The following is a 21,217-nucleotide window of genomic DNA, read 5'->3' on the forward strand; positions in this document are numbered from 1 at the left end:
AGAAACATGGACAGCCCCAGAATGCCGGGTGAGACAGAAAAAGATATGAAAATGAATTAAAATCTGTCTTAGTGTACAATTTCAGAGTAAGTAGGTATGTTTGCCATATTAAAGACACATCATATGTCATCTGCTCTGTGTAATTCAGCAGGGCAGGTCTGTGGAATCAGAAACGCATAATTGAAAAATATAAAGTTTGCACTGACATGGATTCATTTGGCTTACAGCCAAATGTGTAAGAGAAGTTGTGTATTCAGTTTTTTTTAATTCTTTAATAAATTTTGTGATTGCTACGGATTCCAATTTTGTCGTTTATGAGCAGTCAATACACAATGTTATTGTAATAATTCTTCACAAAAATATTACTGAATTTTGTAACTGCATATTTGCTCAATGTAGGCAAGCATTGAGCAAATATGCAGACTCATTCCAAAAATTTAAATATGACTGAAAAGTTCATTTTTCATAACCAAGTGAAAGATATAATATAGATTAATTGGATGACTGGTGTTTTAACATCTTTATATCTCTTATTAGGTCTAATACCTACTAAAAGCTTATTTTCATAATGTACAATTAATCTGACAACCTTTTCATAGACATAGATAGACTTTATTGTCATTCTATTGTACTTTTAAAATGCGCATATTAAGCGACATTTTGTTGCAAGGCTCCAATAGTAATAGGTTCTTCTCATTTTAAGTTCTGAACTTATGTGATATGTATATCAGCGCCTCCTCATGTCCCCTTTCTTCCTCTTCACCATCATGCGTAGCAACTTGCAACACAAAGTTAAGTTACACCTTTAGTAATCCATGGTTCTTTATTTCCCTCTCTTCTCTTGTTGCTCTACATCAGGGGTCCCCAAAGTGGGTCCTCAAGGGCCGGCATCCTCCATGTTTTAGTTCTCTCCTTGGTGGTAGTGACAACCTTTTTAGAATGTGAATGTTCTTCTTGGACCTCTAGCGAGCCATCATTTGATCCAGGTGCGTTAAATCAAGGAGAGAACGAAAACATGCGGGATGCCGGCCCTCCAGGACCCACTTTGGGGACCCCTGCTCTACATAGTGAGAGCACTGCTGGTCTCTGTGACCCAGTGGGCTCCCTGCATCCTTCCTAATAGGACATACCCACCCACACACCCACACACACACACACACACCCCCCCCCCCCCACACAACACACCCACCCACACACACACACACACACACACACACACACACACACACACAAACCCTTCCCCCCCCCCCCCACACACACACAAACCACCCCCCACACACACACACACACACACCCATGAGCTCCACTCACTGGTAGGCGGGGTTATGACTCCAGGCTCCATTGATGTTCTCTCTTCTGTAAGAGCAGCAACGCGTCTGTTTCTCCTCTCTGCCAAAAAACTTGGAGAGATTATTGTTGAACAAAGCTTGACGGACTTGACTTGAAGTGTTTTGCGCTTCCTGTAGAGGACAATGTTCTCCACACCCGCCGTCCCTCAACTAATTGGAGTCGTATAGATCAGACAATTGGAACCAGTTCTGGTCGGCTTCTGAATCCAGGAGTGTGAGTCTTCAGTTGAAACTGCTCGGCTTCAGGAAGTGAAGGTGTGTCAGACCAAGATGAGGGTTTGCAACAGGGGCATGATGATGCTTCTGACCACAGCGGGGGCTTTCTGTGCATTCAGCCTCATGACCATCGCAGTGGGCACAGACTACTGGCTCTACTCCCGCGGGATGTGCCGCTCCAAGAACCTGAACGACAATGAGACCGTCCACAAAAACGAGGAGGTTCTGACTCACTCGGGACTTTGGAGGACCTGTTGCACCGAGGGTAGGATTCAAACTCACATGTTCATGCAGAAATCTGATTATCACTTGGCGATGCAAGGTAAACTATAAAAGCACGGCAAAAATTGCCTCTATGCACAGAGTTCAAATTGCTGTGTTGTCACATAGCAGAGTAGGCCTACAGTGTTGAGACTTGAATGTTGTAACTCAACACAATTGTGTTAACATAAGAATATGGGTGTTTAATGTCAGAGCTGTCGCTTTTGAACAGCAGTAGTGTAATCTGGAACATCTGGCTACTGGACCAAGTTTGCTAATGGAAGAATCTCGGCAACGACATTTTCTTTTTCCTCACTTGGATCACGAGGGTGGAGGAAATTTGTAAGTAGAAAACATTTTAATATCGATTTTCGGTCATTTATAATCATTGTTGCTGATTATGCACCAATATTGCGGTTTTCTTTAAGCTTTTGGTGAAAAGACTGAAGCTCAATGAATTTTAAATGCATTGCTTTTGCTTTCAAACTCAGAAAGCAACATGGCCTCCGTCAGTTTTGTGGCGGTTTATGTAAATAAAAGCTGTGTTGGCAGGCGGGTCGATAGTTTTACTAAACTAGCTTCGTCTGGTTACGACTTCGAACATAATTCTCCGTTTAAATATACCTGGTATGGTGGATAATGTGCTGCTAGCATGTGTCTACACTGAAACACCATAAGCCATTTCAACAAGATGCAAAAGTTAAAGTATCTGCGAGCTACTGGTACAACGACTAAGTTTTGTTGTGTGCCGTTGTGTTCAGTAATTAGCCGGCACCATCCAGTGCTTAGTTTTATTCATTTTCCTGTTGAGATCAGGATGACGGCGGATCGTAGCAAAACTTAGCCACTAAAGCTAACACACGGTTTGTAGCTGCCTGGTATTTCAAACTAGAGGATACTGAAGATCCATCGTCAGAAAGGGGAAAACGGCGGATAAAAGGGAGCTGTTCGTGATTCGTTCGCTGGAATAATTTGTTGGAGGAAAATAATGCGGGAGGAAATATACTGCTACAGGAACAGGCTGAGAACAGAGGCCGCGATTCGGCACAAGGTAAGTCGATGTGTGTTCATAAATGTGTTTGTGTTACACCGAGTATGAAATTATTTTTATTACAATGATATTAAATACAGTTAACATGCAGTCGGAGTGCCCCTCCGACACCGAGCAGAAAACCAGAGGGCAGCAACACTTCAGCCTGAAAATGATTCAATTTTTCTGTTCCACCAACACCGAGCAAACATGGTCCAAACCTCACAGGCCTGTCAATTAAAAAAACAAAACGTTTCCTTTCGAGCTGTACAAGTGTCACGGTGTAACAAGTCATTATATTGCTTAGTGGGTGTCACCACAGGAGGGCGCCTATTCCCTTTTTGCGTTGTAGTGCTGTTGTAGTAAGTAAAAAGTCCTCTCTCTCTCTGTTTCTGTCTCTGTCTCTTTCTGACTGTCTCAGTCTCTCTCTCATGTTGTAGAGATAATCATTGATGGTGCGGTGTGGTTGTCTGTCTTTATTATTCTCATGTATGAGATTATGATGTTAGCACATGGAGAAATAAATCGAAAAGTGTGGAATATTTGTTTAAGTACTGTTTAAGTAAACAGTGTTGGCTGTTTCGGGTTAGCGTGGCTAACCACCACTGCTAACTCCTCCAACCTCGCACCGCACCGTCACAACGGCTCCACATAAAAAAATCCACGGAACATGTCCGCCTACAAATACTAAAGAATCGCTTATTTCCCGATTCCCCAAAAATATGACTTTGTACCTTTAATGTTTTATAATTATAATCCACGTTAGAATTTCACTCAGCTGCTATAATCTGTTCTTGTGTTACACAAGAAACGGAAAAAAGAACATTTTTTTTGCCTTTGTTTTTTCACAGAAATTCTAATTAGAAAAATCCAGGGTTCGTACTGGTCACAGAAAACCTGGAAAGTCATGGAATTTTATTTCAGGAAATGGAAAGTTATAGAATTTGGGAATAAGGTAAAAAAAATTCCGTTTTTCTGTGGTTCTCGTCTTGGACTCTACCGCATTTGGTCTGGTCTTGGTGTCGGACGAAAGACTCTGGGTTTCATTTAAAGACCACAAGTGTGAAAATGTCACTAAATTGCCAGCATATTTTCCAGTTTATTTAACATCCTTGTTTTCACTGGATGCAAAACATACCAATTTAAATCCAAGCAATAAAGTGACTTAATAATTACATGTTTGTTACAACCCAAGGCATAAGCAAACCAAGCAGCCAATTAGGACCCCAGGGCCACTAAGGGCCCCTCTCAGTGGAGCTAATTAATTTCTTCTTCTTTTTTTTTTCAGTGATAATGTGAATCAACCCTGTACTGGTACCAGTCCACATTCTCAGGGGAGGAAAACTCACCTGCAAATTTGTAGCTAGAAGAGAAATTTATTTAATCAAAGAATGTCATGAATATGTGTGTATGTACTCCATTTTAAGTTGGGCTGCACCGATTGCAGTTTTCTGGCTGATCCCCAGTTACAGATCTTTAAAAAGATATCAACAAACAAAAATCCTCCTCTTCTCAAAATGTTAGCTTTGCTAACGACGGTCTTACGGTCCCATCAGAACCTGGAGTGTTTCTGCTCTGATGTCTTCTTAGTCAGAAACGGTAGAATTGCGATATCCTTCGCAAGTTGCCAGTGTTGTATAGTAACAAAGTAAACTATACTTAAGTAAAGTAGTGAAGTAAAAATACTTCACTACTTTACTTAAGTATATTTTGGACTACTTCATACTTTCCTCGAGTATGAACATTTTTGATAACTTTCACTTTTACTTCACTATATTTCCGAACTTAATTGCATATTTTTACTCCGATCCATTTTCAATGTGTGGTTTAGTTACTGGTTACTGTGACGGAGGAGCCGTCATGAGTTAGGACCTAATTAAAGAGTTAACACACACACACACACACACACAATCACTAACTTATGTTTTGTTGCAGCTTGGACTGGCGCGGTTCATCGTGGGTCACACGCGGTGTTCCCGCTTCAGTTAACATTAATCCTTATCTGTTATTTTCAAACATTTTCCCGGCTTCATTTTCAATTGGCTTGTTTCCGGATTGTGACGCACAGGGAGAGAGTTGTGTGATGTGGTGACATCATCAGAATGTACTGAGTGTTGGCTGTTAAATTGATGATTGTATTTTTTGGATTGCAAGTTTATTTTATTTTTTTTTTATTATTAATTATTTTGTATACTTTAACAATTGATTTGAGTTAGGAGTAATTGATTTGACTTTCTGTGGGTGGAGCCTGTGGCGTTCTGTGGGTGGAGCCTGTGGCGTTCTGTGGGTGGAGCCTGTGGCGTTCTGTGGGTGGAGCCTGTGGCGTTCTGTGGGTGGAGCCTGAGGCGTTCTGTGGGTGGAGCCTGAGGCGTTCTGTGGGTGGAGCCTGAGGCATTCTGTGGGTGGAGCCTTAGGCGTTCTGTGGGTGGAGCCTGTGGCGTTCTGTGGGTGGAGCCTGTGGCTTTAAAAGCAGAACTCTGTTCAACAGGGAGGCAGTCTGCAGCTAGACTCTGGAGAACTCACACTGGAGGTGATACACGCTGAATGAAAGTACTGCTGTGTTGATTTTAACATGCCATGGATCCAAGGTCTTTTGTATATATTTTGCACCAAAGTGGCATTTTGTTTACTGAATAGATAATAAAATTCACTGAAGTGAATTTTTTTTTGTGGGTCGCCCAAGTCATAAGAGAATCCCGTCACAGTTACAAAAAAGCGAGAGAGAGAAAAGTGTTTTGACCCCACCTACTGATTGACTGCAACATAGTCGGTAGCCTGCTTGCCTGGGTTTGTTCATCACCACCAATACGATGCACCTGTTTCACTTCTCCCATTAAACACCAAGTTAACTAAAAGCTCTCCCTCTTCAGATGCCAAATAAGCTGCATTTCCCTCCCAATTCTTTTTTTCTTTTGCATAATGACCAGTTGTGTGCACCTATAGTTTGTGAAGTAGATTAATCGTAACGGCTTTTTTTCTTCATGTTTTCCGCATTTTCTATACTGACTATTTATTTTTCTCATTTTCAGCACTGACCTTACTGAAAGGGAAAACTTAAGGCTTACAAAAACTTTGTATTTTCTGTCCTGGAGGGTTTACTAAGAAGCTGGTTGTTGTAAAGCAGGTTAAGTTAATCTTGTGGTTTAGGTAAAGCACCTAATGTTCTTAACTAAATGATGCCTGCAGGTTTATCTATTAGCAGGTTTCATTTTGCCTGCACTTGGTTGTGTACATTATTTTAAGTGTATTTGACAAGTTTACCAAAATATAAAAAATGTCATTCAAACTCCATTTGCCTTGTTTTACTTTTTACTTGTACTTTTCATTACATTACTTGAGTACATCCATTTTTACAGTAACTTCCATACTTAAGTACAAGACATTTCAGATACTTTAAGACTTTAACTCAAGTAACATTTCAGTGACTTGGACTTTTACCAAAGTCATATTTTGGAGAGGTACCTATACTTTCACTTCACTCTGAGATTTCAGTACTTTATACAACATTGCAAGTTGCAACTATGACCATGACAAGAAGCAGGAAGCTGTTAAAATATGGATGTTCATTTTAAAGCACCGGGACAGGTTTACAAAAACTCAGAAACAACTCTTCTCCAGATCGTGCTTTGAAAGCCAGCTCCAAGTGGCGGGTACATCCAAACACAGGTTGATTTATCCTCCACTCACTGCAGCTGTGTTTTGCTTTGCATGTGGTATTTTTAACAACATTAGAAGTCAGCGACGCTTTGATACGGGTTTCCTGACTAGAAACGAACAGACTGTCCGTCTGATTTACACTCTGTCTATGTGGAGGCGCGTCGAGGGTTGTTGCTGCGCATTCCGAGCGTCTAGTGCGGTGCAATTTCAACCATTTGACGCATCAAGCACATCCGACGCTCCACATAGAATTTGAATGGAAACCTGACGCTCAAAATGCGTTTGATAACGCACCAATAGCCTCCAGCAGCAGGAGGAGCTGTCCTACACCTGCAGGCCACGGTTCAAAGTGTACAAAACAAAGCAAGTGTGTCATGCCCTGCCCTGACACGCAGCTAAAATCCAATCATCATCCAGTAAAAGTTTTGGAAAAGTCATGAATTTTTTTTTTTTTTCCAAATACCAGTGGGAACCCTGTCCATCCGCCCACTGACTTATTAAAATGGAAAATTTAGATTTGCTTGGACTTTTATAATCTAATACTTCATCTATGCATCATATTTTTGTATTAATGTTGGTACAGATGATAGGCAAACCCTGTACAGTGTTTAGTAGTAGTTTTATTTTCAGCTACATACTTTCAAACAAATATTCAAATTTTAACATGTTTCTAAGTAGTATATATTTCAGTTTGCTCTTACTCAGTAACTTAAGTGTTACATTTCTGAAATATTTTCCAGTTTCTTTTATTGTGATGCAAGAATTGTTTTACTAAACATTTAATTTCCTGAGATATTGTCAATTTATTTTCAAGCAAAACTCTCAAAGAGCTTAGGATTTATTCGTTTTTGATTGTCATGTGGCTAAATATGAACACTTTATTTTGTTTTTAATTTTTCAGGTTTGCATTGCAACACCTCGTGATGTATTACTGAGCCATGATTGAATCACTCTACCAGTCACCTTTCCCTTGGATCCAGGCACCTGGACCTTGCTGACCGATACGGCGTCCATCAGTCCACGGTCTGCCGGATCATCACAGCACGGACCAACTTTTTATTTACATTACTCACTTAAATCAGGATCTGGAAACCGGAGAACCAGATATGCAAAAATCTCCCTGCACATTTTATTGGCTACTCTGTCACTACAGTCATCCTGGACTGAGCTGAGCCGGACTTCCCCTCTCCTCCAGAGTGATGCGTTTTCATCACTAGAAAAGGCAAACATGTCTGAGTAACTGCTGTTCATTTTATTATCCTGTTTGCACCTACAATAAAATTTAATCTCTTCTGCATTTCACAAACCTTTTCCCCCCTTTCTAGGTGTTCACAATATATAAAGTGTTTGCATGAAGATCAGGAATTCAGGTGAGACATTAAAATGCAATACTTTTAAGTAATACCAGCAAAGAAATGTGAATATTCAGTAATATGCAGTTAGTCACACCTGTATATTAGTATATTCAATATACTGATTAAGGCTGGATGATATGACTTCTAAGATTTCTTTTCATACCTGATCTGATTTTAATCAAAATGTTACAAATTAGAGAAAATACTTTTCAAAAAGTGCTTTGATTTCAATCATTAGGAGATGATTATATGTATATATCTACATATACATTACATGTATAAGGAAGTATTATGGTCAGGCGACAATAATTTTTAATCACAGGAATGCTGTCATCGTAACAGCAGAATAAAGATGCAATTTTAAAACAATGTTTTAAAATGACAAGAAGTCGTTTTAATGAGAAATAAAGATTTAGACTGATCCGACGTGACCAGCTCAGAACATGGGGTTCTGACACATTTGTCGGTAATTAAGAGGATGTACAATTGACCAGGTAAGCATTAAGGTAAAAATATAAAATAGAGCAAATATGCAAAATGGAAATGGAATGGATAAGAATACTTTCCTACTTTCTATATAAAGAAAAGCAAAAAAGTTAATTGCAGGAGATGGAACAGTTGTTGGCAGCATAAGCTCAGCTGATGCCTCCCTCCAGGGAGCCACCAGACAGAACTCCTGTCCAACTCCAGCTATAATAAAGAAAAAAAAGAAAGAAAAGTTCAAATAAGGCCAATTTGATCATTCAGATCGAATGTGTTCCATATGCAAAAAATGTTCTGAAATTCATCATTGACATTTTACAAATTTCCAAAAAGCAAATTAGAAGCTTTCACAAATGTTTTATTTATTCTATTAGTGCAGAATCTTCTAGTTAGGGATGAAATGTCAAGGTGTTGTAGTTTTTGAAGTACAAAAACAGAGAAAAATTAAGTGTAATCCCCTTTAGCTATTTTCTAAATTATATGCTACATTCAGAAGCCAACTCCTGTAGTTAACTATATACACACTATAGTATGTATGTATATGTGACTTCTTCCCCCACGTACAGCACACAACGGAGACAAGTTGGGTGAATTTCTGCAATGAGCGTCAACAACAAAAAGCACAGTGAGCCTCCCTACTGGTGCACCAGTTCTGGGTACTGCAACAAAACTCCACGTTAGTCTCAGAGCACAACCACCGCTACTGTTCAGAAAAGAACTGGACTTGATGACCTACCACAGTAGAGTGCTGAACAGACTGTGTGGAATCTGCAGTTTTTCCTTTTTATAGGCAATCAGTAGGGGGCGCCAAAAAAACACCACAGGACAACTATGAAACCCATTTTAACAGAATTTAATCAACCATTTCAAATATATATATATATATATAATATATATATATATATAATAGTCACTGTAGTATATAATACCAAATATATTCAGTATTATATATTGAATATGTGAATAAAACGATTAATAGTTTAGGATTATGATGTCAAAATGTGACCAATATTACAGTCTTTACATTAACATTAAACTGCAGTGGGTTTATGGCTTTAGGAAACCCAGGTTGTTGCACATACAGACAGAGGAAGTCCAGACACAACAGCAGCCAGTGAAACTACAGCAGGGATTTTAGTCTCTTTAGAGTTCAAGTGTGGTTGTTTTGAATCTTACCTTTTACAAATGTTTTTTCTGCTTTTCCAGTATGTAGAAATGACGAACACTACTGACTGAATTTTCCAGTTTTACTTGTGGCCACAAACTGCTGTACCTGCAGCTAAGGCTGAGTAAGTTAGCTGTGAGGGTTTTGGTCCTCAGAAGGCTCTGGTTTATCGGTTCAGATCGCTGTTGTATGTCCTATGTGATTTATTAGATGATCCATGTTGCATTAAGGTTTTGATAGTGGACTTATGATAAATGTGCTTTATGAGGTACATACATACGAATACAAAGTATTCAGTTATATTTTTTTAAATTTAACAAACAATAGCAGATGGACCCCTTTAAAAAATGCTAGCAGTAGGAACATTTACCTCCTTGTTGTGTCTTTTGATGAAATAGTTGCATGCAGGCAGAAAGAGATGAGCTTTTCAAATGTTTGTAAACAAATTATTTTCGCTGCTGGTGTATCATTTTCTTCAAATGATCAAGTGTTCACTAAAGGAATGATGATATTGAGTTTTGGAAATAAAGTATTTATTTTAAAAACACAATTTTTTTTGTTTATTTTCATTTTTCAACATATCTCTAATTTTGCTTAAAAGGTACATGAAAAATCTGTCCACTGCCACAATTTTAGTGATTCACTGTTAAGATAGCTAAATAAATACAGGCTGCAACTATCTAGCTCTGTACATACATTACTCTAGATCAGGGGTGGCCAACCAGACAAAGACCAAGAGCCACATTTTTTACCATCATATGCATGGGCACACATGAACATCAACCCATCCCTTCCTCATACTCACATACTTTTGCTCAGCCAGATTTCTTGTAAATTTCACACACTATTTTAACACTGCAAAAACCACAGGCCAGACATTTTCAACAAACACTTCAATGAACACTGTGCACTTTCTCATGCAAACAAACTCTGTTTAACCAAATAAACAAACAATAATAGAACAATTTACAATACATTTTTCCTTTTATTATGTGCATTACATGTGTTATTTAATGAAGTGGTGCTGAAGGTTTGAAGCCTTAAAATGCGACAAAGACACATAAGGCAGAATGGCTTTCCACTACGTTCAACAAAAAATATCAATTGTCCCACTCCGTCAAAAACGTCCTGTATTCATCTTCATATTTTCGTTTTTCTGTGCATTTTTTCCCTGCTACTTTGAGCGCGAAAGTTTTACTCAAATAATTTTAATCTCACTGAAAAACTGCGCACATGCGCATTTGACGAAAATACCGTATTGAACTCAAGCGAAGCGAAACTTGGATATTATACAGGTCCTAAATGTTATTGGATGTTACGCTGTTTAGAAATTTAAATTGGAGTGTGTGATTTCCCATTGTCCGCGAATGCATCGGGATGGATGAGAGAGCAGGGGAAGGGGGAGGGAGTAAAGACTAAGGCTGCGAGAGAAACAAAGATTGTTTTTTGTTTGTGTTGTTTTGGCGTAACGGCGTGCTGCTGTTGTCAACAGAGCTTCGTTCAAACAGCTTTTCAGCATTATGGAAGAGGAGGATACAGCGGCAACGCGATAAAAACACCGGAAAAAGTTTGCTTTGGTCTGTGGCCAAACAACATGGCGCCGAGCGACGTAAACGTCACACGCAGTGACGTCAGCTCCAAAGCTACTACTTCTGGTCATTACTGCACGTCTTGGCAGAATGCGACTATATGAACGGAGGAGCCGCATGGAACCGGTCAAGGAGCCGCGGGTTGGCCATCCCTGTTCTAGATGGATATCTCTATCTACCTAGACATATAGATTTATCCATTTAGATACATGCAGCAATACAGATCTATATAGATAGAGACTAGTATGTGCAGCTGCTTGTGATTGTCACACTTTTGCAAAGTATAAGTAGTTATGTGATATCGCATTACTGCTGCAGATCGATTTTCCACTGCTCTTGGGTCCAGACAGAGCTACTAAACTGTGGAAGATATAGCAGGATTTCCCCCCAAAAAACTTGCAAAGCCGTGTGGTTGGGGCGCTGAGGCAGTCCACCAGAGGTCCACCGTGTTTTTGTATTAAAAAATAAGTAGGCAGGAAATGTAAAAATATTACAGGGTAATTATACTGTATGTTAACAGGAAAACATCTCCAGTTAAACTCTATTTAAACCCACAACAAGTCTTTAAAACAACAAATCAAAAAATATAATTACATTGAATATTATTTTCACTTCTGTTTCAATCCAAATTAAGTCAGCAGCTTCAGGGGCTCCATAAATGCTAATATTTTAACACAGACCACAGATGCATAAATGTAACATTTGTTTAGTGAGATTACCAATGCTGCTAAGTTTGATTTAATGTCAATGTACATAAAGTAAAATATTTTAAATTGTTTAGCATTGAAATATAAGATTTTAAGGAGCTGACAAGTTACTTTGTAGAAGTTCAAAGAACAATATTCATAGTCAAATTGTTACGACAGCAACAATCTGATGCTATGACTTTCATCTTTGAGTTTGAGCTCTGCTTGTTCACAAATACCATCCATCCACTTTCTTTCACTTATCCGGAGTCAAGTCGCGGGGGTAGCAGCTTCAGTTTTCCCTCTCCCCAGCCACTTCTTTCAGCTCCTCCAGGGGAATCCCGAGGCGTTCCCAGGCCAGCCGGGAGACATAGTCCCTCCAGCGTGTCCTGGGTCTTCCCCAGGGCCTCCTCCCAGTGGGAAGTGCCCAGAACATCCAGGAGGCATCCTGACCAGATGCCCGAGCCTCAACTGGCTCCTCTCGATGTGGAGGAGCAGTGGCTCTACTGAGTCCCTCCCGGATGACTGAGCTTCTCACCCTATCTCTAAGGGAGTGTCCAGACATCCTTCGGAGAAAACCCATTTTGCCCGCTTGTATCCGCGATCTCGTTCTTTCGGTCATGACCCAAAGCTCATGACCATAGATGAGGGTGGGAACATAGATGACCAATAAATCAAGCGCTTCACTTTTTGACTCAGCTCTCTCTTCAACACAATGAACGGGTGCAGCGCCCGCTTCACTGCAGACGCTGCTCCAATCCGCCTGTCAATCTCCCGCTACCTTCTTCTCTCATTCGTGTATAAGATCCCAAGATACTTGAACTCCTTCACTTGGGGCAGAACACCCTGCCCGACCTGGACAAGGCACACTACACTTTTCCAGCTCAAGATCATTGCCTTAGATTTGGAGGCACTGATCCTCTTCCCAGCCGCTTCACACTCGGCTGTGAACCGCTCCAGCAAGAGCTGCAGATCACGTCCTGATGAAGCCAATAGGACCACATCATCTGCAAAAAGCAGAGATGCCATCCCAAGGCCACCAAAACGGATCCCCTCAACACCTTGACTGTGCCTAGGCATTCTGTCCATGAAAGTAATGAACAGAATCGGGGATAAAGGGCAGCCCTGCTCTCACCGGAAACGAGCCCGACTTAAGACAATGCGGACCAGACACCGGTCATACAGGGGCCTGACAGCCCGTGTCAAAGGGCCTGGTACACCACACTCCTGGAGAACCCCCCCCAGGGCTCCCCGAGGGACACGGTCGAACACCTTCTCCAAGTTCACAAAACGCATGTAGACCACTTGGGCGAACTCCCATGCACCCTCCAGGACCCTGATTAGGGCGTAAAGCTGGTCTAGTGTTCCACTAGTAGTGTTCCACACTGCTCTTCCTGAATCCGAGGTTTGACAATCCGACGGACCCTCCTCTCCAGGACCTTGCCAGGGAGGCTTAAGAATGTAACTCCCCTATAATTGGAAGATACCTTCCCGTCCCCTTTTTGAACAGAGGGACCACCACCACAGGGTGCCAATTCAGGGGAACTGCCCCTGATGTCCATACAAGATTGTAGAGTGCCATCAGCCAACAACATCCAGAGCTTTAAGGAACCCAGGATGTATCTCATCCACCCCCCGGGGCCCTGCCACCGTGGAGCTTCTTAATCACTTCGGCGACCTCATCCCAGAGATTGGAGAGCCCGACCCAGAGTCCTCAGGCTCAGCTTCCTCAGTGGAAGGCATGTTGGTGGGATTGAGGAGGTCTTCAAAGTATTCTGCCCACTGGCCCACAACGCCCGATTTGAGGTCAGCAGCACAGCATGCCCACCATAAACAGTGTTGGTGAACACTGTTTATGTGTTCCCCATAAACACATAAACACATAAGCACTGCTTCCCCCTCCTATCGGTGTGATGATGTGATGGCATCGATGATGTCAGAGATTTTAGAACGCTCTCTAGAAAGTGTGGTACACTTCTTTGAGTCATATACTTTTGAGAGTGCACTCTAACGTCACCAGGGACAGATCCTGTACCAACCAATTCCTGGTGGTGCAGGGGTAGAGCACAACAGACATAAGGAGTCCTCAATGTGGCTGTTGCAGGTTCAGTTCTGGCATGATGACCTTTGCTGCATGTCTTCCCTCTCATTCATTACCCACTTTCCATCTGACAGGTCAAATGAATGAGTAGTTAGACTTTCTTTGAGTCTAACTACTCAAAGAAAGACTGCCTCAGCCAAAACCCTGATGAAAAAAGAGATCAATATTAATTTCCTTCTTTATTTGAAGGAAAATTTGTCATTTTAAACACACTTAATGAATTCAATTAAAAAAAACTTAATGAATTGAGTTAGATGGTTCTATTATATTGAATTGGATAAACTTAGTAAATAGACTTGGATAGGCACAATAACTTGAGATGGTTATACATAATTAAATTATAGAAATGTAATTTAATTACTTGTCAGTAATTGAAGCAATTAACTTGATTGTACTATCACATCTCTGTTGCACAGAGATGTGGACCACTTCAGATAGTGTTTCTACAAACTAAGAAACCTACTACCTTGAAGTAGGTGTTCCTGTTTTTACTTTTCCTCTACCCCAGGGGTACCCAAACCCGGTCTCAAAGTGGGTTCTGGATGGCCGGCATCCTGCATGTTTAGGTCTCTCCTTGCTTTAACGCACCTGGATCAAATGATGGCCTGTTAGAAGCCTAACAAGAACATTGACATGGTGAAAAAGTTGTTGGTACTACCAGGGAGAGATCTAAAACATGCAGGATGTTGGCCCTTGAGGACCGACTTTGGGCACACATTTTCCAGATTTAATGGCCCTCTTGCATAAAATCTTAGATCTTAGCAACTTAAGAATTAGGCAAGAATCAGTTCAATTAGCTCCTCCTATGATGAGGGTTTCTGTTGGCTCAGGCACTATGCATGAGAGTATTCATTACAAATGCAGTCTTTTTTTGTTTTCTTTTCAGGGATATTTCGAGGTGTTTGTAAAGACATTGATCACTTTCCTGATGACGCAGACTACGAGCAGGATGCTGCAGAGTATTTACTACGTAAGTTACAGATGAGTGTATCTCACAGTGAGATCTGACAGGTCAAATGGATGACACAAATGTTCTAAATACCCTCACATTTCTCACTTAGGGGCAGTTCGAGCCTCCAGCCTCTTCCCAATACTCAGCGTGGGACTTCTTTTTCTTGGGGGTTTGTGTGTAGCTGCCAGTGAGTTCTACAAGTCTCGCTACAATGTCATTCTGACAGCTGGTATTCTCTTTGTCTCTGCAGGTCAGACACTAATCATAGTTTCATGGAAATACAGTTGTTCCTTTTTGTCTAACTACACTATTTAAAAAGTACAGATAAAAAGGCTAATGAGCTGCCACTGTGGATGGATATCAACTGTAAAAGCAAAAATGTTTTGTGTGTTCTAGCTGCTCCTGTTTACTTTCTTGCCTTTAGTGCTCCAATTCTCTATATATCTAGCTCAAAAAAGTCATCACTCAAAAAGCTGTAGAAAACAAATTTGCCATTACCTGACACCAAAGTCACCAAAGTCACATTACAGCCATAAACTTTGATAGGTCAGTGCAGAATGATGTATAACTTCACAGTATTGAATTGAAGGGGAAACAAAACTCTTATTTGTGAATGTTCTTTTTCTTTCCAATTAAATTTTGAAAAATGTGGCATGCATTTCTGTTCAGTCTGATTGAGTGAATGCTTTCTCCAACCACCTTTCTCTGTAATAGCAGCAGCAAGTCTTGTGGGGTATGTCTCTACCCACTGACACATACAGTGAAGGTTTGTCTATTGTTTGTTGCAAAATAGCTCAAGATTATATGAAGAACATCTGTGAACAACAGCTTTCAAGTCCTTTAGTCTCCATGGCCACCACTCCCTGTTATAGGATTGATTGTGTTGGTTGACTGAAAAACAGTGAGAAAACTATTAGTGCTTTCCATGTGTTCTGTCATGTTTCCACAGAGGAACAAACAAAATTCGTAAGCTACTTAAGTAACTTCAAGTTTTAAATAAACTGGCTTTGGGTCCTTAAGTGACTTAATGAATCTGTGTGATTTATTTAGTGATACTCCCTAAAACTTAGCAAGTTAATGAGAACTAAAACATTGAGTTGGTGTCATTTAAAAAAAATTGAGTTGAGTTTGCATGTTATTTTTAAATGAAGAAAACTAATTGGGTTTAGAATTTGTATGTAACCATAAGTGTTTTTTATTGCAGCAAATTTGAATGCGTTTTATTTTGCCAGTAATTTAGAATTCTGATTAAAGCTGCATACTTGTAATTCCTGATTTAGCATTTTCTGCCTAGTGCTGTTGCATAAATGTTGATTTGTTTTCCCTCAAATTAGTGACGTACAGCAGTTAGAGCAGCTTTGCCAACAGTTAGTAGAGCAGTTTGTTTTCACAGAGCAACTAGAAACATCATCTCATACTGGCAGGCCCTCCAGTCAAAGGTGTGTTGATTGTAAAAAGTATTTCCTTTAATGTATATTTTGTTTGTTAATGTTTATTTACCATAGATTTAAAGTAACAGAAGAATGGAAACATTGTCAAATTATTAGTTACAGACATCCTATTTGTATATCAGCTCTTATTCTGGTGATATGTGGATTACAACACCAAAGGAATGAAAAACCATCAGCTTCACCCTTGTTTGAAGCAGCATGCTAGAGTTAAATTAGTATGCCATTTCAACTTACTCAAAACCATCAAGTTAGTCACGTTGGGTGAACATCTGATGCACAGCGAATACATACTGACATTTTTGAGTTGTGTAAATTTGATTTTTATTAGGCAACAAATTTGTATACATTTTTATGTTAAAATCTGCTCATTTGATTTAGTTAATTTATTTAAGGCAAACGTTTTCCAGGATTTTCCTAAGTATACTGTAATGTGTTCAGGTAAGTATGTTAAGTAAACATAATGTAATCGGTTTCCAAAACAATATTAAGTAAAGTTAAACTGTACTAACCTTCTGCCTCACAGAGCAGTCCTGTCCCAGAACTCGCCCACTCAGCTCCTTCAGACTAGCTGGCAAAAATCCTGGTGGAACTGAGCACCTGCTGAGCTCACAGGGGCTATTCTCAGAGCAACGCTGGTAAAAATGTTCTCAAAGGGTTGGTAAAGGAGCCATGTTGTGATGACTTCATGAACTGACTTTCGTAAAAACAGGAGTTTTTTGAGAGGCAGGGACCTAGTTTCAAATTGCTAAATTAATAGAAATATTTATATTTCTATAAATATCAAATTAAAATTGATTTTAATTTGATATTTATAGATTTTTTACTGTAACAACTGAAGTTAACCTACTTATTATGCTATAAAATGACACCTATATGCTATAAAAAACACAATTCTGTCCCTTTGAACTTGCCCACATCTGTTTTCCTGACCTGTCTGTTGTGTTGGTTGTTCTAAATGATGCTGGTAACAAATATTTGTTCTCTAACAAACCTTTGAAGACTTCACAGAGTCTATTTGTGACTTCTTAAGACACTTGGTAGTACTGTTTTTTTATTTAGGTGTATCAGTGTGAAAGAACAAGGTCAACTAAAATGTTTGCCACATTTTTCAAAATTTCATTGCCAGAAATTTCATTGCCTTGTTCTGCCTCTATCACCCTGAACAGGTCTCAGTAACATCATTGGCATCATTGTGTACATATCAGCCAACTCTGGGGACCCCAGTCAGAGCGACAATAAGAAGAGCTACTCCTACGGTTGGTCGTTTTATTTTGGAGCTCTGTCTTTTGTGCTGGCCGAGATGGTGGGCGTCCTGGCCGTACATGTATTTATAGAAAAGCACAGGCAGCTTCGCACCAAAGGCCGGCCCTCGCTCATGAAGCCTCCAGTCTCCCGAAACTCTTCATCATACCGCAACCGCTACTACTACAACCGCAGCAGACGCTACAGCTACCGCAGCAATCACAGCACAGCAGACTCAACCTGCCATGGTTACCAAACATCACTAGTACGAGACCAGGAGCCAAGCATCTCAGCTGAATCTAAAGTCACCATGGTGGCTGGTCTGCCTATCCCAAAGACGATGGGCTCAGAATTTATGCTGTATGCCTTAGCTTCACCGCTAAACAAGAATAAGGTTGACTTGGGGGTTGAGGACTTGACCACTGCAGCCCTTCACAACACCGACATACTGCTGGGAAACTGTGTGTCCAATCGAAGAACCACTCCGGTCTGAGCAACACAGGGTTGATAATGAGTAAAAGACAGTCATCTCTTGGACCTCTCAACGCAAGCAGAGTGCAGACTTTTTTGTTGATCAAATATTTACTGCAGACCGGATCTTATTTTCCTTTGATTTCTAACAGTAAAGCAGTCAACAAGAGCACAGTTTAATATTAATTCATTTTGCAGAAGCTTGTGCTGTTGCTAAGGTACAGTTGATACAGCTGACACCAGAAATGTTTCTCACTTTCTGACATTTAACTGGACAAAAATATTCCTGATTTTGGTTATTTAGCATTGCCAAATTATTTATTTTTGTTTATTATTAGAATAATGAGATATTCTTGGGAAAAATATAAAAATCAATGAAGATAGCAGGAAGAAAGCTCCTTGGGTACAGTGAAAGTACTCCATACAATTACATGCAAGTGTTATATGATTCTGTGTTTTCCCCCTTTTCTTTTATTTGGACACACACACACTGCTGCATGCTTTCATAAACATAACACATTAGAATGGAGATAGTGACACATAAACAAAAACTTAGGCTGCAGAATGATAAAATTAAAGAAGAACTCTTGCTACACTTTGCTTCACTTGCTGTCGCCCCTAAAGTGAGCCGAGTGGTGAAGTGAGCACTGGATGGTGAATGTAACTGTGTATCTGTAACATTTGTATATCATTTAACATTTGTTTATTTTCAGCATTAAAGCGTCTTTTATACTTAAACAAATCTTTTTATTTCTCAAGACAATTCTGAATTGGTAAACAAACCTGAGTGTCGCAAGGAAGGGATAATGGTGCAGCAGAACACATGTATAAATGCCACTGTAGTTTTCAGTCAGCATTCCATTGAGGAAAGGAAAGCAACCTGTCTGGATGTATAATTGTCAACATCAACACAAGATGTTGACAATCTTGTGTTGTCAACATCACAAGATTTGACAACACAAATGTAAAAATCATTTGTAAATGATTTTTACAAATCATTTTTACAAAAAATGATTTGTAAAATTTGATTTTACAAAAAATGATTTGTAAAAATGCTGAAGCTGGTCAGAAAGTTTTATTGTGAATCGTTGTTAAAAGCTTGATGGTAGAACATAGTTATAAAGATGTTGAAGGCAAATTGTCGGAAAGGGCAGAAACTTTTTAAAGGAGACACAGAGTCCCAATTTCAAGGCTTTAGTGAAGTCAAATTTCTTTGGACTGGAGACGCAACAGTGAAGCATCTATAAGAAGGGACTGAGCAGACTGGACTTCTTGAGGAAGCTAAGATCCTTCAAGTTCTGCAGCCAGATGCTGCAGATCTTCTGTACGTCTGTTGTTGAGAGTGTTGTCTCTTCATCGATCAGCATCAGAGCCAGGGACCTAAAAAGGCTCAACAGTCTGATAAAGAAGGCTGGTTCTGCTCTGGGGACGACTGTGGAACCTCTGGAGACGATGATGCAAAGAATGAATCTTCAGAAAGTCAAGAAGGGTATGGACAACCCTGACCATCCTCTTCAAGAAACTGTCTTGGGAAGGCAGAGCATCTTCAGTCAGAGGCTTCTTCAGGTTCAGTGCAGCACAGACCACTGCAGAAGATCTTTCCTGCCAACAGCCATCAACATCTTCAATGGGTCTTTGAAGAGTCTAAATTAATTAGTTAAAACATTTATTTGCTTTTGGGATTAATAAAGTAGTTTTAAATTTGAATTTTAAGTCACGTTTGATATGTACAGTGTTTCCATTGCGAGTTACTCCTGAAGTGTTGCATTGCTGTGTCAGTAAACTACTCTCTGTACTGACTGTGAGTACATTTTATGTACCAAACAAAACAGACTCAATATGGTTTCATCTTTTGCATCAACGCTCTGCACTATATGCAAAATGTTATTCTAAATGATAATGAGAGTGTTCATGGTGGCAACAAAGCTAAATGCAACCCAATGATCCATACATCTGACAGGGACATAACTGGGTCTTGTTCCTGTCCTCTTTTTTTTTTGTCATACATGTTCAAAATTGAAACCCCTTTAGAGCCTTTAGAGCATAACCTTTCTGTCTCTCAGTGTATCTGCATCTGTATGGATAAGTGAACATTCCATACATGTAATCTAAGAGTCAGCCATTTTGATTGAGCAATTGAGTTCTTGTTTACATGATATAAAGCTTCTGAATAAACAGATTACAGCTAAAATATAGGTAAGGGTTCATATTGTTTCTTTTGTGTTGCATCTCAGGAGTACATATCCAAATATGTGCCCTTACATTCGTGACAAGGAAACAATACACTCACCAGTCACTTTATCAGGTACACCTGTTCAACCATTCATTAGCGTAAATGTCAAATCACATGGCAGAAACTCAATGCATTTAGGCATGTAGACATGGCCAAGGCGATGTGCTGCAGTTCAAACCAAGCATCAGAATGGGAAAGAAAAGTGATTCAAGAGAATTTTGAACATGGTATGGTATTTGGTGCCAGGCTTGCTGGTCTGAGTTTTTCAGAGACTGCTGATCTATGGGAATTTTCATGCACAACCATCTCTAGGTTTTACAGAAAACATCCAGTGAGCTGCAGTTCTGTGGGCACAAATGCCTTGTTGATGCCAAAGGTCAGAGGAGAATGGTCAGACTGGTTTGAGCTGATGGAACTGCAACAGTAACTCAAATAAACACTCGTTACAACCGATGTATGCAGAAGAGCATCTCTACACGCACAACAGAATGAACCTTGAGACAGATTGGCTACAGCAGAAGATGCTGCTGTAGCAACTCCTGTCTGCTAAGAAAAGGAAACTGAGGCAACAATTTGCACATGCTCACCACAATTAGACAGTATAAGATTGGAAGACGTTGCCTGGTTTGATGAGTCTTGATTTCTGCTGCAACATTCACATAGTAGAGTCAGAATTTGGCATCAACAACATGACATCATGGATCCATCCTGCCTTGTATCAACGGTTCAGGCTGCTGGTGGTGGTGTACAGGGTGGGGGATATTTTCCTAGCACACTTTGGGCCCATTGGTCATTAAGTCAACGCCACAGCTTACCTGAGTATTGTAGCTGACCATGTCCATCTCTTTGTGACTGCAGTGTACCCATTTTCTGATGGCTACTTCAGTCGGATGGAAGTAGCCATGTCATAAAGCACAAATTATCTCAGACCGGTTTCTTGAACATGACAATGAGTTCACTGTACTTGAATGGCCTT

General features: G+C 40.1%; 2 protein-coding genes across 3 annotated transcripts in view; both read left to right on the plus strand.

Annotated features, from left to right (window-relative positions):
- LOC129353719 (protein kinase C beta type-like) overlaps positions 1 to 21,217 on the plus strand; it is a 189,418-nt gene that overhangs the window by 84,552 nt on the left and 83,649 nt on the right. The gene's annotated exons all lie outside the window — the stretch shown is intronic.
- Positions 1,372 to 18,177, plus strand: LOC129353722 (voltage-dependent calcium channel gamma-3 subunit-like). 2 transcript variants are annotated; one of them, XM_055023077.1, is made up of 4 exons: positions 1,372 to 1,830; positions 14,779 to 14,862; positions 14,954 to 15,094; positions 17,462 to 18,177. In XM_055023077.1, the coding sequence occupies exons 1-4, from the start codon at positions 1,620 to 1,622 to the stop codon at positions 18,028 to 18,030; spliced, it is 1,005 nt and encodes a 334-aa protein (XP_054879052.1). In that variant the 5' UTR covers positions 1,372 to 1,619; the 3' UTR covers positions 18,031 to 18,177. The 2 variants fall into 2 exon arrangements, 1 of the variants encoding a protein (XP_054879052.1); XR_008605069.1 differs by lacking the exons at positions 1,372 to 1,830; positions 14,779 to 14,862; positions 14,954 to 15,094 and adding exons at positions 16,167 to 16,283; positions 16,819 to 16,930 and having other exon boundaries at positions 17,462 to 17,551.

This window comes from Poeciliopsis prolifica, unplaced genomic scaffold (genome assembly GCF_027474105.1).
Source record: "Poeciliopsis prolifica strain line A6 unplaced genomic scaffold, Auburn_PproV2 SCAFFOLD095, whole genome shotgun sequence".
Taxonomy (NCBI): domain Eukaryota; kingdom Metazoa; phylum Chordata; class Actinopteri; order Cyprinodontiformes; family Poeciliidae; genus Poeciliopsis; species Poeciliopsis prolifica.

What these genes read in the sequence shown, in the direction of transcription:
- LOC129353722 (XM_055023077.1), top strand. Translation starts at nt 1,620, where the DNA reads ATGAGGGTTTGCAACAGGGGCATGATGATGCTTCTGACCACAGCGGGG. An exon ending in GAGGACCTGTTGCACCGAGG is followed by an intron (nt 1,831 to 14,778) that starts GTAGGATTCAAA and finishes TTTTCTTTTCAG; the next exon opens with GGATATTTCGAGGTGTTTGT. An exon ending in TGCTGCAGAGTATTTACTAC is followed by an intron (nt 14,863 to 14,953) that starts GTAAGTTACAGA and finishes TTTCTCACTTAG; the next exon opens with GGGCAGTTCGAGCCTCCAGC.